This window comes from Diorhabda sublineata, chromosome 10 (genome assembly GCF_026230105.1).
Source record: "Diorhabda sublineata isolate icDioSubl1.1 chromosome 10, icDioSubl1.1, whole genome shotgun sequence".
Taxonomy (NCBI): domain Eukaryota; kingdom Metazoa; phylum Arthropoda; class Insecta; order Coleoptera; family Chrysomelidae; genus Diorhabda; species Diorhabda sublineata.
In genome coordinates, this window is record NC_079483.1 from 16122970 (window position 1) to 16136382 (window position 13413).

The 13413-nt window shown below is 32.1% G+C and overlaps 1 protein-coding gene across 2 annotated transcripts; it reads left to right on the top strand.

The window, feature by feature from the left end:
• The first annotated feature begins 8812 nt into the window (after positions 1-8812).
• On the top strand, positions 8813-12476 carry LOC130449624 (protein ILRUN). Of its 2 annotated transcripts, XM_056787569.1 has the most exons (6): positions 8813-9071; positions 9181-9401; positions 9478-9597; positions 9769-9995; positions 10672-10823; positions 11497-12476. In XM_056787569.1, exons 2-6 carry the CDS (start codon positions 9208-9210, stop codon positions 11536-11538), a joined length of 735 nt encoding a protein of 244 aa, XP_056643547.1. In that variant the 5' UTR covers positions 8813-9071; positions 9181-9207; the 3' UTR covers positions 11539-12476. The 2 variants fall into 2 exon arrangements, with proteins under 2 accessions (XP_056643547.1, XP_056643546.1); XM_056787568.1 differs by having other exon boundaries at positions 8907-9071; positions 10672-12476.
• Positions 12477-13413: the final 937 nt, after the last annotated feature.

Here is a 13413-nt window from a genome sequence, read left to right on the forward strand (position 1 = left end):
TTTATTTTCAAAATTGGTGCGACAAAATTCGCAGTAGCAATAAACAAATAAATTTACATATATTTTTCAAAATATATGTTTTTTTTTCTACCTTCACGGCAATGATTGTTGTTATCACGTATCTTAAAAACGTGTAAGCACTTGGCAACGTTGCCTGCAGACGATATAATACAGCATCTAACCTAACCTAACCTAACCTAAGCATCAATCTAATAGAACGAGCACAAGTTCAATAGGTTTAAATCAATTTCCCTCGGGTATCTCAGATATGATAAGAACTCGAAAGCATCTGCAACATTGTGTACAGTCGATTTAATGCAGCATCCAACTAAAAAACCGAGCATGAGTTCTATAGGGTTAAATCAGTTTCCGTCAGGTATCTTAGGTATCACAAAACTTCTAAAACACTTGGCAACATTGTATGCAATCGATTTAAAGCAGCATCGATCTAAGTACGAGTTCCGTAGGGTTTAATCAGTTTCCCTTGTGTAATTTGAAGATAAAAAATAATCACTTCAAAATTTTCCAATTTATTAAGCGGTCATCAAGAAATGAAGAATGGAGGTATGTAGAATCATTTCGTATGGAAGAAAAGTTGAAAAAGTATCCAGATCTATACGATAAATAACAGTTCAAAAACTTTCCAGGGTGGTATAGTGAAAGGGTGTGGTATAAATGTAGCAATAGTGGTTGAAAGGTAGTATGCCGAGTTAAAAAATTCAACATCATAGTTTCTTATTGGAAATTTCAACAACTTGCGTTGTACAAAAGCGTGAATGTTGTCCAGGGCGTAAATAATATTTCGTACTTCCTTCCTTATACTAATGTGACGCCACCCTTACATTAGAAAGGCATTGGAGATACAGAAAACCTCATACGCAATCAAATAAATACAGCAGTTATTTCTACTTAGATCAAATCCCAACAAAATACACAAATTAATTGAAATCAAATTTTTTTAAACAACTTATTTTGTTTATATTCAATAAAATATTGATTAATACTTAATGATTTTGGAGAAAACTTAATCTGCTATTTTTTTTTTAAATAATAAAACGAGGTGTGGCTGTTAAATACGAAATGAAATATTTTAATTTGATATTATGTATATTTATTTATTATCACCTTCAATAAATACCCCTCCTCTAACCCTACATCGCGAATCTTCGAAGCAGTTTCTTCAGAACGCGCGCCACTTCTTCTTTCCCATCTCAACAGACTCAAATCTTGTTCCTTTTAATGCGTGAGATCTTAGGAAAGAAGAAGAAGTCGCACGGTGCAAGATACGGCGAATAAGGTAGGTTGTATACCACTGAGACATACCTGGTTAGAAACCTCTTGACGGACAGTGCGGAATAAGGAATCAATTTTAGATATACTTTTCGCATGATAAAATTTTCATGTGAAATTTGCCCTATACGTTTTTTGTCATTTTATATAGAATCAGCAAACGCAAGAACGACCTGAATGTGAAATATCTTCAACGTATTATCATCTTGTAAATATAAAGAGTATAAGATTCAGTTGCAGTTTCATGCTCATACAAACGAAGGCTACGGCTAAACCGATTTGTCTAGAGACGCGGTAGACATCGTATTCGAAGCAGTAGACTTCGGAAAACGATTTACAGTCGCTAACCTTTTGCGTATACGTACTTTTTCTGTAGCAGTACTAGCCTCGTTACTTAATAGCCACACCTCGTACGTATCCAAGTGACACCTGGTATTAATGATTTGTCATAATATTCATTTTGCACATTCTTAATTTCGGAGCTGTATTAAAGTGTTCAATATCTTAAATCTTTTAGTCTATTTTTTAAATTTCCAAATTCATCCAAGACATTATCTTTTACTTGTGCAATACATTTAAGTTGTTTTTTTCAATTTTATAATTAAAACAATTTCGTGGAACAAAAATTGACCTATTGACTTGTGATATTAATATCAGACGTTTTATTTTAGAACAAGTCAGCAACATAATATACTGTTGCAGTATTTCAAACATATTTTTAAATAAATCAAATTTATCGGGGTTTGGTTCATATAAGTTGATTAAATTAATTGATAGCAATGCACTTATTGAAGATTCGATAAGTCGTATGACTGACAAATAGATGGCGCTGCCATTGCCAAAACCATATGACGTTTCTGAAGTACTAACTTTCGAAAAACTACGTGTAAAATTTCATGATATTTCGATTAGTCAGAGAAAAGTGACAGCCATTCAAGTGAAGCTACTTTTGTTATTTTCAAAACAATGTCTTGTGTTAATTTGCTTTTTGATGGAAAAAAATACTATACAAGCTCAGCAATGGCTAAAAAAGTGTTATCCGGACACTGATACATCGAAAAGAACCATTTGTTATTGGTTTGCTAAATTTAATCGTGGACGTACAGACACCGATGTTGGTGAACGTTCTTCCATTCGTGCAATTGAGAAGTTTACTCCAGAACACATAAAAAAAGTCCACAAATTGATTATATCTAATCGTAAAATGAAATTGCGGGGTCATGAAGATATCAGAAAGCAGTGTTTCCACAGTTATGCATGAGCATTTGACCATGAGAAAGGTTATTCAAAGTGGATGTCGCGTTTACTCACAGTCGATGAAAAACAACATGTTGATAAGTGTTTGGCCATGTTTACTATCATCATCTGAGGAGACTACAGCCGGTGAACCACGTCCGAAGCGTCTAAAGGCACAACAGCCAGCTGAGAAAGTTATAACTTTGAATGCAAAAATCAAGGAAAAACTGCCAAGAAAAAACCACCATGACAGACAATGGCAACGATGGTTAAATTGAACGAACAACACTTCCAATTGCTTCCTCATCCACAGTATAGACCAGATCTGGCCTCAAGTGACTACTGTCTATTCGCTGATCTAAAAAAATGCTCAACGGTAAGAAATTCAGCTCAAATGAAGAAGCAATTGCTAAAATAGAATTTTATTCAGGCAAGAATAATATTCAAAGTGTGAGCTTTTATAGGAATATAATTATATAAAAGACTGCAACGCTGAAAATTATTTTTCAAACAAAAAAGAAAAAAGTGGGAATGGTGTCAAACAATTTGCAATTAATCACGACAACCAAATTTGTTGTGAAAGTTTGATACTACACCTTATTCTGTCACATTATTTCGTATCAGGAGAATTTAGGGCGTTTTCTATTGTCAAGAAATTGAAAATTAAGTTATTATGGTCGTCATTAACGTGGAATTGTATGGATATATGAAATTTCAGAAAGTTGATAGTAAACAGAACTGAAAATGATTTATCAAATGAATGGAAAACAGTGAAAAGAGTTTAGGATGGGTTACATAATCAGGCAACAATGGCTGAGGAAATAACAAACATTTGAAGAAAAAAAAGTCAAGATTGTAGATTCCACCTAACATCAATCAATAGGTCGAAAATTTCTTATAATTTAAGTCTAGATCACTTTTTTTTCTCATTTTAGGAGATAGTTTTCAAGCTTGATATATGAAATGTTTCATCCCATTCATCTTTTTTGATATTTATATCTTTATATATATTCCGGTTTCTACAACTCGTAGCGTGAATTAGAACAAATAGTACCTAGTCATTTTATCACTAAAAATTTTTACAAAAAACAGCAAATGTAATATTGCACTGCATTTTCGCTCACCAAGCCATCGTCCAGAATCACGCCATCTACTATTCTTTATATCACAAAGATCTCTCAGAAGTTTACATCATTTTATAAATGTGATACAACATCTGGAACTTTTCTGGGTGTTCCAAGAGCTTTCAACATTTCATTATTCGACGCCGACGACATTTTCCAACGAACTGAGCGCCAAAAAGTTTCCACTTTGCCACCAGCACGTGTCACGACCATGCAGGGTGCTGGCAACTCCCACGGTGCTACTGGCATGAAAAATGCTAGTCGAACTGTGCGAGATGCATACGTGTGTAACCCGCCAAAAGTACATCGGCGATACCAAACACTTTTGGCTAAAATGGCCGAAACCCTTTCGGATAGTATGGCTGTTAGTCTTGTATTGTATTAAAAATGTCACCCGCTTAATAGCACCATTAGTAAAAGTAAACCAATGGAACAAACCGGATAGTATCGTTAAGTAGAAACCTCAAAACTCGGAGGAGTATAAAAAACCTTATGTTTATTCTGCGAAAATGTGAAAAAATCCTCAATATTCACCTAATGCATCGTTAACTACCAAAGAATTCGATTTATTACAAAGTTCTGCATTGGAAACATCAGAACTTTAGCAAATATCTTTATTTCAAACTCACCTTAGCCCTCGATTTCTAGAGTTTAGCAAAAACTCTATAACTTTCATTGACACATAAAAAACTATCCACGGAATTTAATAATACGAGAACCTGTGATAAATATACAAAATAATATACTCAACTAAAGGAAATATCAAGATGTGAACAGTTTTATAAGTTGATTTGAAGCTTGACCTCATTAAGCATTGATAAACTTAGACATTTGGATTTTTTTGACCATGTACTTCTTGATAAACAGAAATAATTAATTGTAAATTTCTATAATTCATTTCAACCACTTGTTTACAAGTATAAAGAATATTTATTCGCACGGACCTTTGAATACAAGGTGATACAAATTAAAAAAAAACATTTTTAATTATGTGGAATCTTAAGATATTCAGAAGACAACTCAACGAGTGCCGATTCAATTGTACAGGGGGTCCGGTGGCAAAATTAGGATTTAAAATCTATATAACAAAAAAATTACAGAACATATGCCTTTCTAGTTTTAATCAATACAAGGTTGACAAATGCGGGTTTTATTTTTTGGAGAAAACATCTTCCAAATGTTGTCCGTTGCGTCGGCACATTCTTGGAAACTGACTTGCCACTCGCTGGACAAGTGCCGCCGAGATGCCATTGACTTCGCGAACGAAATTTGTTTCGTACACTTCACTTTTGAGATACCCCCACAGAAAAAAGTCCATGGGGTAAGATCCAAGGACATGGGTGGCCAAGGGATGTCACCGAAACGGCAAATTGAATTTGCGAGGAAAGAAATCACGAAACAGCGCCATGGTTTTTCCTAGCAGTGTGTGTCATGACGCCATCTTGCTGAAACCATGTCCGTGAAGTGAAGACAGGTTGTTCTCTCAATGTTGTGAATAAATAATCGTTAAGCATTCGCCTATAAGCAACCCCGTCGACGGAAATTGCTTGCCCTTGACGATTTTCAAAAAAATAGGGTCCAATTATTCCCCTGCTTGACAACGCACACCAAACCGTCACTTTGGGACTGTGAAATGGCTTTTGATGTTTTAAGCGGAGGTTTTGTCTTTTTAACGACAATTTTGCTTGTTGCACTTCCATTCAAATGAAAATATAAAGAGCAAACTACTAAAAGTATTTTTTATCAAGATCTACGACACTTTCGCAATTACATCTTGAAAATAATCTTCAGATTCTAAGGGGGAAAACTTCTTTTGTGGCTATATGCCGTTACGAATTTTGATATACATTATTTTTGGAAATTGCTTGTCGATTCCAACTATCTCTTTGGGTGCAGCCAAAAGAAGGATTCAAAATGATATAAACTTTCTTGGATTTAATTACTGCAGCATATAGGTATGCTTCTTCTCTTCAGATTCAGAATTTTTATAAAATAATTCAAAACCTATTAAACTCGTCGGAAAATGTTATTAGGTTAAATTGGCTCGAGGTACATTATGTCTGAAGGCTATTGAAATCCACGCAGTCTGTTCGTGATGTCCGGATAAAGATCACTGATATTTAGGTCGAAATAAACAGATTAATAATGTTTTTAAAGTTGAAACTTAATTTCAAAACAAGAAGTCGACGTAATTCACAAACAAACTTACATCATATTTGAAAAAAGAGAAACAAACAAAATGTTATTTTTTAACTTTGAAAATTTCACTAATAGATGTCGCTAAAAAACAACAAAGACATTATTAACTTTAAAGTGATATTTTTTTAAAAAATGAAAACGTTGGAAAAGAAAAATTGCATTGGATTGATTCGTTGACGGTCCCGTGGTTAGGTCGTAGCCTTGCAGTAAAATAGTCGCGGGTTCAAGTCTGACTGGGAAATGTGCAATTTTTAATTGTTTTTATTCTATAATAAAATTTTAAATGGAATTAACTCGATTCCACAAATTTCATAACTATTTTTTATGTAAAAATAAACCAATGGTCAAATGATATTTCAGATGTAGAATAGCTTCGATGGCTCAATAGGTCGTTATCTCGGTTTACGATCCTAAGATTGGTAGATCGAATGTCACTCGGGACGGATAAAGGAATCAAACAAATAACTGTTTGAGAAGAATAAGAAAGAGAAGATAATAAAAAAGAAATCGACCTACAAAGCAGTAAATAATAGTAAACCGAACGATGCTAGTTGATACTGACACTATGGTGAGGAGGGTGAGTTAGAAGACAAGTGATCATGTTCAAAATGCGGCAAATGGTATCATAACGAATGCGTCGATATGACAGTGAATGTCACAGACATTTTTAAGAACCCTGGTGGCTGTTAAACAAAGAAATTGGTTATCGTTTTGAAGATTTTACATATTTTACATTATGAGCAACCAGATGCTTGCTAACCAAACCAAATCACACAAAATTTCTACTGTGGTTTTTTAATTCTATCACGGAATTGACGATAAGTAAATCAGCGTCTTCATGAGCTTGTTGAATTTAAATTCCAGTTGATTTTAGGTATTCACTTAAAGACTCAACAAATTTGTGTTTATTATTGTTTTAGATACTTTTCATAAGACTTAACATCAAATTGTTCATTGCTGTATCTATCAAACACAATTACTGCATTAGTAGTAAAATGAGTATCAATGTAATGGCGATATGATTGAAATAATTCTAAGTATGTTTTACCATGATGCCAGGTGACTTGGTGAAGCAAAAATCCACCGTCGTCTACGAATAAAAAAGATGATAATAACTATATAGAGTGCGCATGTGTGAGTTGGTCTGGATCCTGCGCACGCATGTGGTTACTCAGAATATGAGTATATTTCTCTCGTTTTCTACCAGGAGATCCAGAGGCGTAAACTCAATGGCAATTTATTCTTCAATTGACAGATGAAATCTTAGGAGATATAAATGTCGAAATCTTTTATAAAAATGTTAAAATAATGAAGATTAAATTTTATTTTTCAATTTTTGTTTAAAAAAAATCCAAATATTTATAAGAAAATAAAAAAAATAAAACTCTAAGATCATTTTTTGAGCTTTTTATATGTTAATTAAAAAAAATACGTTCAAAAATCCATTTTTTTCAAATTTTTTAATATGCTACCCGGCTCAGTAATAAATTTTAATCGTTTATTGCAAATATCTTGGTTTCTATTTAATATACGTTAAAAATTATTCAAGACGTTTTTATGGAAAATTTTAGTCCCTACATGTTTTGTTTGAACCTCTTTTTATATGCCTTTTCACATTTTTGATATAATTTCAAAAACATTTTTTGGTTGGTTTTTAATTATTTTCTATCTTGATGTACACTGTATATAAGTTGTGATAAAGAATTATGATTTCAGATTCTGCTCACTCGGTTATATCATGCTAAAGCAAACAATAGTATAAATATTTTTATAAACAATCTTGGGTATTGTGAAATTTTAATAATAACTATGATATTGTTTTTTTTTAATTTTTGAAATATACATGTTAGTAATTTCCTTAAAACCATTAAGCAATTTAACCTCGGATAATATAAATAACGAAGTTGCAAAAATCTGTATTTTCCCCGAGTTGTTTTTGATTTTTTATGGCTATTGAGATTAGTTTGGACTTTCCGTCTACAACATAGATGCGTAGCTTGCCCTAGATGTACCCTATATCAAAATATGTTGGGAGGGCCCTTAACCTAACTGCAGAGGAACTTAACTGGAGGGTAAACATTTCCACAAAGAGACACTATTATGAAGTCCTTCGAATTCGTCAAAATGGGATGTATTGTTTATTTATATTTATAAAGCATTTGTTTGCCCAACGGCAGCTGACAATTCGTTAGATTGTTCAACTGCTGATATACGTATTGTTAATAATTTTCTATCAAAACCAATTTTACAGGTAACAAACAATTCATTTGATCCGTCAAACTTTTAGTGTTATAATTTTGCCAAAACAAGATTTGAAATGATTGTTCAATTTAGTATTTATTGACTTTATCCACAGAGTCACCACCCCCTTTGGTTATCGAAGAACTAGATTACCATATCCAAATGAAAGTGCTTTAAGAATCGCTGCCAGGAGTATCGGCAAGTCTTGTATGATTTTACTATGGATAAATTGGAAGTAATCGTTAGCATTAATACTAGAACTTTATCAAAATATGATAAAAAAGTAAAAAAAACTCTGAAATTTTTTGGTTAAATTCCCATTATTATGTCAGAAATGATTATTCTATGAATTTCCCGTTACTGAATAATTTCATATCGCCGATTTTCAGCAACAAATTAAGACATTCTTAATTTTCCAGAATCATCTGAAGATAAAATAAGTTACTAATACAAGTCCACCCTTTATAAAAAACCGTTTACATGACGCAATACGACCAGCAGTGCAAGATGCAATTTATCGTGATTTGAAGCCATTTCTATTACTTGCAAGCTACAAATCTATTTCCTTTTGGTTTACAACTAACCAAATTTCTTCCATACCATTTGACTGATACACTTTGTATATGCCATGCCATGAATCAGATTTTTACATTGTCATATTAGAATATTATAATATGACTTTGCCTCGTAATGCAGTTTTATTTTTTTATATATTCAATGTTGTCACCTTCAATACCCGTTTGCAGTTTGGCAATTCATATAACCGCGAAAACAGCAGTATTAGTGTCAAACGTTAGTGATATTGGCAGCCCTGACGGTGCAATTATTTATTTTTTTTATTTCTATTGGCTTAAAATTGCTGTGACGTTTATATCATTATAATGAAAATTTTTGGAAAAATGGTGTAATGAATTTATGATTTGAAAAAATAATAATTATACATAAGCGACGAGAGTTGTGGTTTTGTGATTACGGTTTCCTGTAAGTATCATACCGTTAATAAGAAGTCCATAGATTTTGTGAAGGTTAATAATTTTCCACATTGTGAATAGAAATTGCGAGGTCATTGTCGATATTTGTATCATTTTAGGGATCATAACTGCAATAATTTTTAAAAATGGATGTAGATAATGCTACATCTGAAGGACCAGTACCAGGGAGTGGAAATATAGATATAGAACAATCTTTTCTTCAACAGTTTAGTTGCATGGGTACCACAGATAAAGAGGAATTGGTTCAACAGTTACAAAAACTGCTTGGTAGTCAACTCAACTACTCTACGGCCGTTTTTTTCTTAGACATGAATAATTGGTAAATAATTTTGATTATGATCTGTACATATGAAGAATTATTTACTTCACTACTTTATATATTCTCTATTTTTAAGGAATCTGCAAGCAGCTGTATGTTCTTACCTCGATTTTGAGTCTCCTAATCCTCTTCCATCTATGAAAATGGTTTCTGATCCAGTAGCAAATGAAAATGAGAACATAGAACCTAATGTTAGGTAATTTAAATAGATGTTATTTGATTAGGATAAAAGTAAATTTTAATATAGGAGTAAATTTAATGTCAAACTAGTGATACAATAATTAAAATTTACAATGTCTTCTACTCCAATCTTATTTCAAAGTTAATGGACAAATGATTGTAGTAACTCATCAATATATATTTTTAGATTTAAAAAAACTTGGCACATATTTAACAGTGGAACAGAAAAATGGCCTCCAAAATGCTATGCACAATGTTCTGATGGATGGAATTTAGGAGGTGAAACAGTTCCAGTTCCTGCATTAGATCCAGGTGAAGGAGTTCGTCTTTCTGTAGATATGGTTAGTCCACCAATACCTGGAATCTACCAAAGCAAATGGAGACTGTGTACACCGAAAGGATCCTATTTTGGTGGTGAGTAAAGTGTTGTTAATTAGTTTAGATTATTCTTTATTATATAATAAATGCACTACATTGATATTTATGAAAAGTTACCTATTGACCAAAAAATTTCCTAGTCTATAGGATAGATGTCACCACAAATAATTTTTATATTTTTTCTTTGGAATACTATTTTTTGAAATGTGAGCTTTTTCTCTCCAATGGGTTCTTTGTTAGAATTTGGAAGATCAAAAATACCGTTATGGCAAAGATTTTGCTTGGAAAGTACTACGATGACTGTTCCCAAAGAAAATCAATATCATTGTCTAGTATACAGAGATTAAAACAGCCCGTAAAAGTGTTGATGATTCTTATTGATCAGTATATCTAAAAGAGGTGGTTATACCAGAAAAAACCATCTCTTAAAAATCATTATAGATAACAGCAAACTGAAATTCAGAGACATAGTAGACATCACAAAGATATCATATGGAATTTTTTACACCATTTATAATTTTACCAGAACATTTGGTAAATGAAAAGAATTTTTCCAAATAGGTGCCTTTACAAGAGCATTTGGTTATTAAAAACAATCTTGACAAAGCTTTTGCCTCATCTTAAAATTAAGAATAAATCTGTTTATTAGGGTGCTTTTTTTCAATTAGAACATTTGACAATTTGGTTATTAATGCATTAAATCTTTTTACAGATCATATGTGGGTGATAGTGACTGTTGTAGAAGAAGGTACCATCGCTTTGACGAATCAACTCTCTCATTTTAATGAATTAGGATCGCCACCACCTTCCGCAAATACCTATAATCCATTTTCTCCTCATCAGATTCATATAGGAAATAATCAAGTGAGATTTTATTTATTGTACATATTTACATACCACAAAAAAATTTGATAGTTATAAGTGATGTGGATTCATAACTACTTTTTCACATGGTACTGTTCTAGTACAGATAAAAAATTAAAAATACAGTCGACATGAGGTAATAAAAAAAACATTTTGCAAGGTGTTGTCAAATTATCGAATTTATTGGATTACAAAGTACTGCCAAGGCCCTTCTCTAGTTTATGCAACTTTTTGGAAAAACGTACCATGTAGAATCGATTCACAGAACAACTCGACTGTACCTAGAAACATGTCAGATGCAGTAGTGATGTATTCGACATTGACTGGATGACTGGTCGATTATAGATACTAGTTTGAGTGCCCCAATAAAAAAAAATGATAAATTTTTTATTTTGAGAGATTTTGTTTAAGAGAAAATAACCACTGTATAAAAAATGCCACAGCCCTTTTTTAGTTATAAATATTTGGAAAAGCGTACCATGTAGGTTCGATTCAGAGCTCAACTCAACTGTACCTATAAACATGTCAGATGCAGTAGTGATAGATTTGACAGACACCAGGTGACTGGTCGATTGTAAATGAAATATACTTTATCAAGCTTGTATTTTGAGTGATTTTGTTTAAGAGAAAATAACCACTTTATGAAAACTGCTAAAAATTTTTTTTTACTTAGGACGTTGCACCACCAGACGGGAAAGATTCATCGATGCTCTAGTACCTGCCTTAGATTACTTAATCAGTGCCACTGTTGAAAGGGAGTGCATTTTATGATATGAATAATAAAAAAACATATTTTGTGAAGGAATAAAAGTTTGTTGAATGATGAGTGATACAATGTATAACTAGAAAATAGATTAATTTTTTAAAATATGTAACTTATGTAAAATGGCAATCAAATATGATTTTTCTTTTGGGTTTTCTTTATTTCGATAAATATTTTAAAAATATTACTAAGTGTATATTATTTCTACAATATCATGTGTGTACTTACCAAAATTAGTGTTATTATCAATTTATATAGGGTGTCCTGATGAGTATTGATAAACTTGTATTTTGATATTTTAGGTAAGGTTGCTGTTGTTTTTCAATCCAAATATTATATAGTTAATTGCTTTTTTATAAAAATAGCAATTGCTTTGAGATACATTGTGCCATATATTAGAAAACTAGAAATTAGAAAATTATTTCAAAATACTTACTGTGGATAGAGTTTGTTATAAGAATGTTTTTCTAAAGTAAGAAATAGTCCGTATATGGCATTTGTTACACTTTATGAATCATATAGTAAATTAGGTATGCCTCTATTATTTAAACCTCTACAATTGTTTTCTTTGAGTTAGAAAACTCATGAGCTACTTATTCTATTCCTGTATATTATTTAGAATCTTAATTAGCTGTGACTGTTTTTTTCCCTAGCTCAAGTTAAATTTTTCTTTTTTGGTTCTTTCTCTGTCCAAGTATTTATTATATTTTGGTCTTCCGATAAGTAATATCAATATTATTTTTAAAAATTTTCAGGACACTCTATATTACCATATTCCATAGTTACAACACACATTTTATGAAACTAATGTTACAAATTATCCTAATTAGTTTTAAACATTCGATTTTTATGACAGTTTCAAAAGCTTCATTAAACTCTAAAATTCAAAATTTTTTGTTCCCATTATTTCTCCTAGGAAGTTTGAATTGACACAGTCGATCTAAATCAAAACCACTAAGCTTCACAAGTCTTCACTGGAATTAAATATTTTTTTAGCTGAATCTGGAAATATCATCAACTGACTTGTCAAAAAAGAAAAATGATGAAATAGGCAAGAGTAGCTTTATTCAGTGTATGTGCTTGGTCAGGACATGAATCAAAGGTAATGAAGAAAAAAGGAAATAAGGTGTAGGGAAGGAAGGAACTGAAGCACTATTATTTTATTATTTCGACTAAAATTTCCAAAAACACTTTTTATTTATAAAACAACAAAACTAGATCGTATTCTGGTTTTATTGCCCTGATAACATAAACACAACAAAATTATTAGAGTTAAAAATGAAAATTACCAACAAAATTTTTTACCTTTGCGTTATTTTTGTTAATTTGATTCATATTTATGCCTACAGAACCGTCTATAAAATAGATAATTCTTGGTTTGTTGAGAAAATTTCATTGTTAAATTAAAATCAACATACACTATCGCTCAAAGTTTTTGCCCACTCAATAGTTTCCGCTATACACAACCTGTAAAGCTTGGGCTCGTTATCATGCTGGAAGATAAACTTTCTGCCAATCATGCGTTGGTCAGAACGTAATATATTCTAAAACATTATTTCTTCAATTTTTACCAGGTCCCCAGTTGCCCTTCCTCCAAAATATCCCCAAACCATAACCGAGCCTCCGACGTGTTTTAGAGTTGGGATTACAAATGCATCTAACATTCATTCTTCCTTTGATCCTTTCACCTGCGCCCACTCCTCTTTTAGACGTAAAATACTCATCACTCTGTAAAACGCTCTTCTACTTTTCATGCGTCCAATTTTTATTTTCTTCGACGAGGTGAAATCGTTGACGCTCATCGATTTCGACCTGAGTGGAGTCGAT

Bases quoted from the DNA above. Each gene is read 5' to 3' on its own strand.
- LOC130449624 (XM_056787568.1), top strand. From the start codon at position 9,208: ATGGATGTAGATAATGCTACATCTGAAGGACCAGTACCAGGGAGTGGA. The intron at 9,598-9,768 runs GTAATTTAAATA...ATATATTTTTAG, and splicing joins AACATAGAACCTAATGTTAG to ATTTAAAAAAACTTGGCACA. The intron at 9,996-10,671 runs GTGAGTAAAGTG...ATCTTTTTACAG, and splicing joins GAAAGGATCCTATTTTGGTG to ATCATATGTGGGTGATAGTG.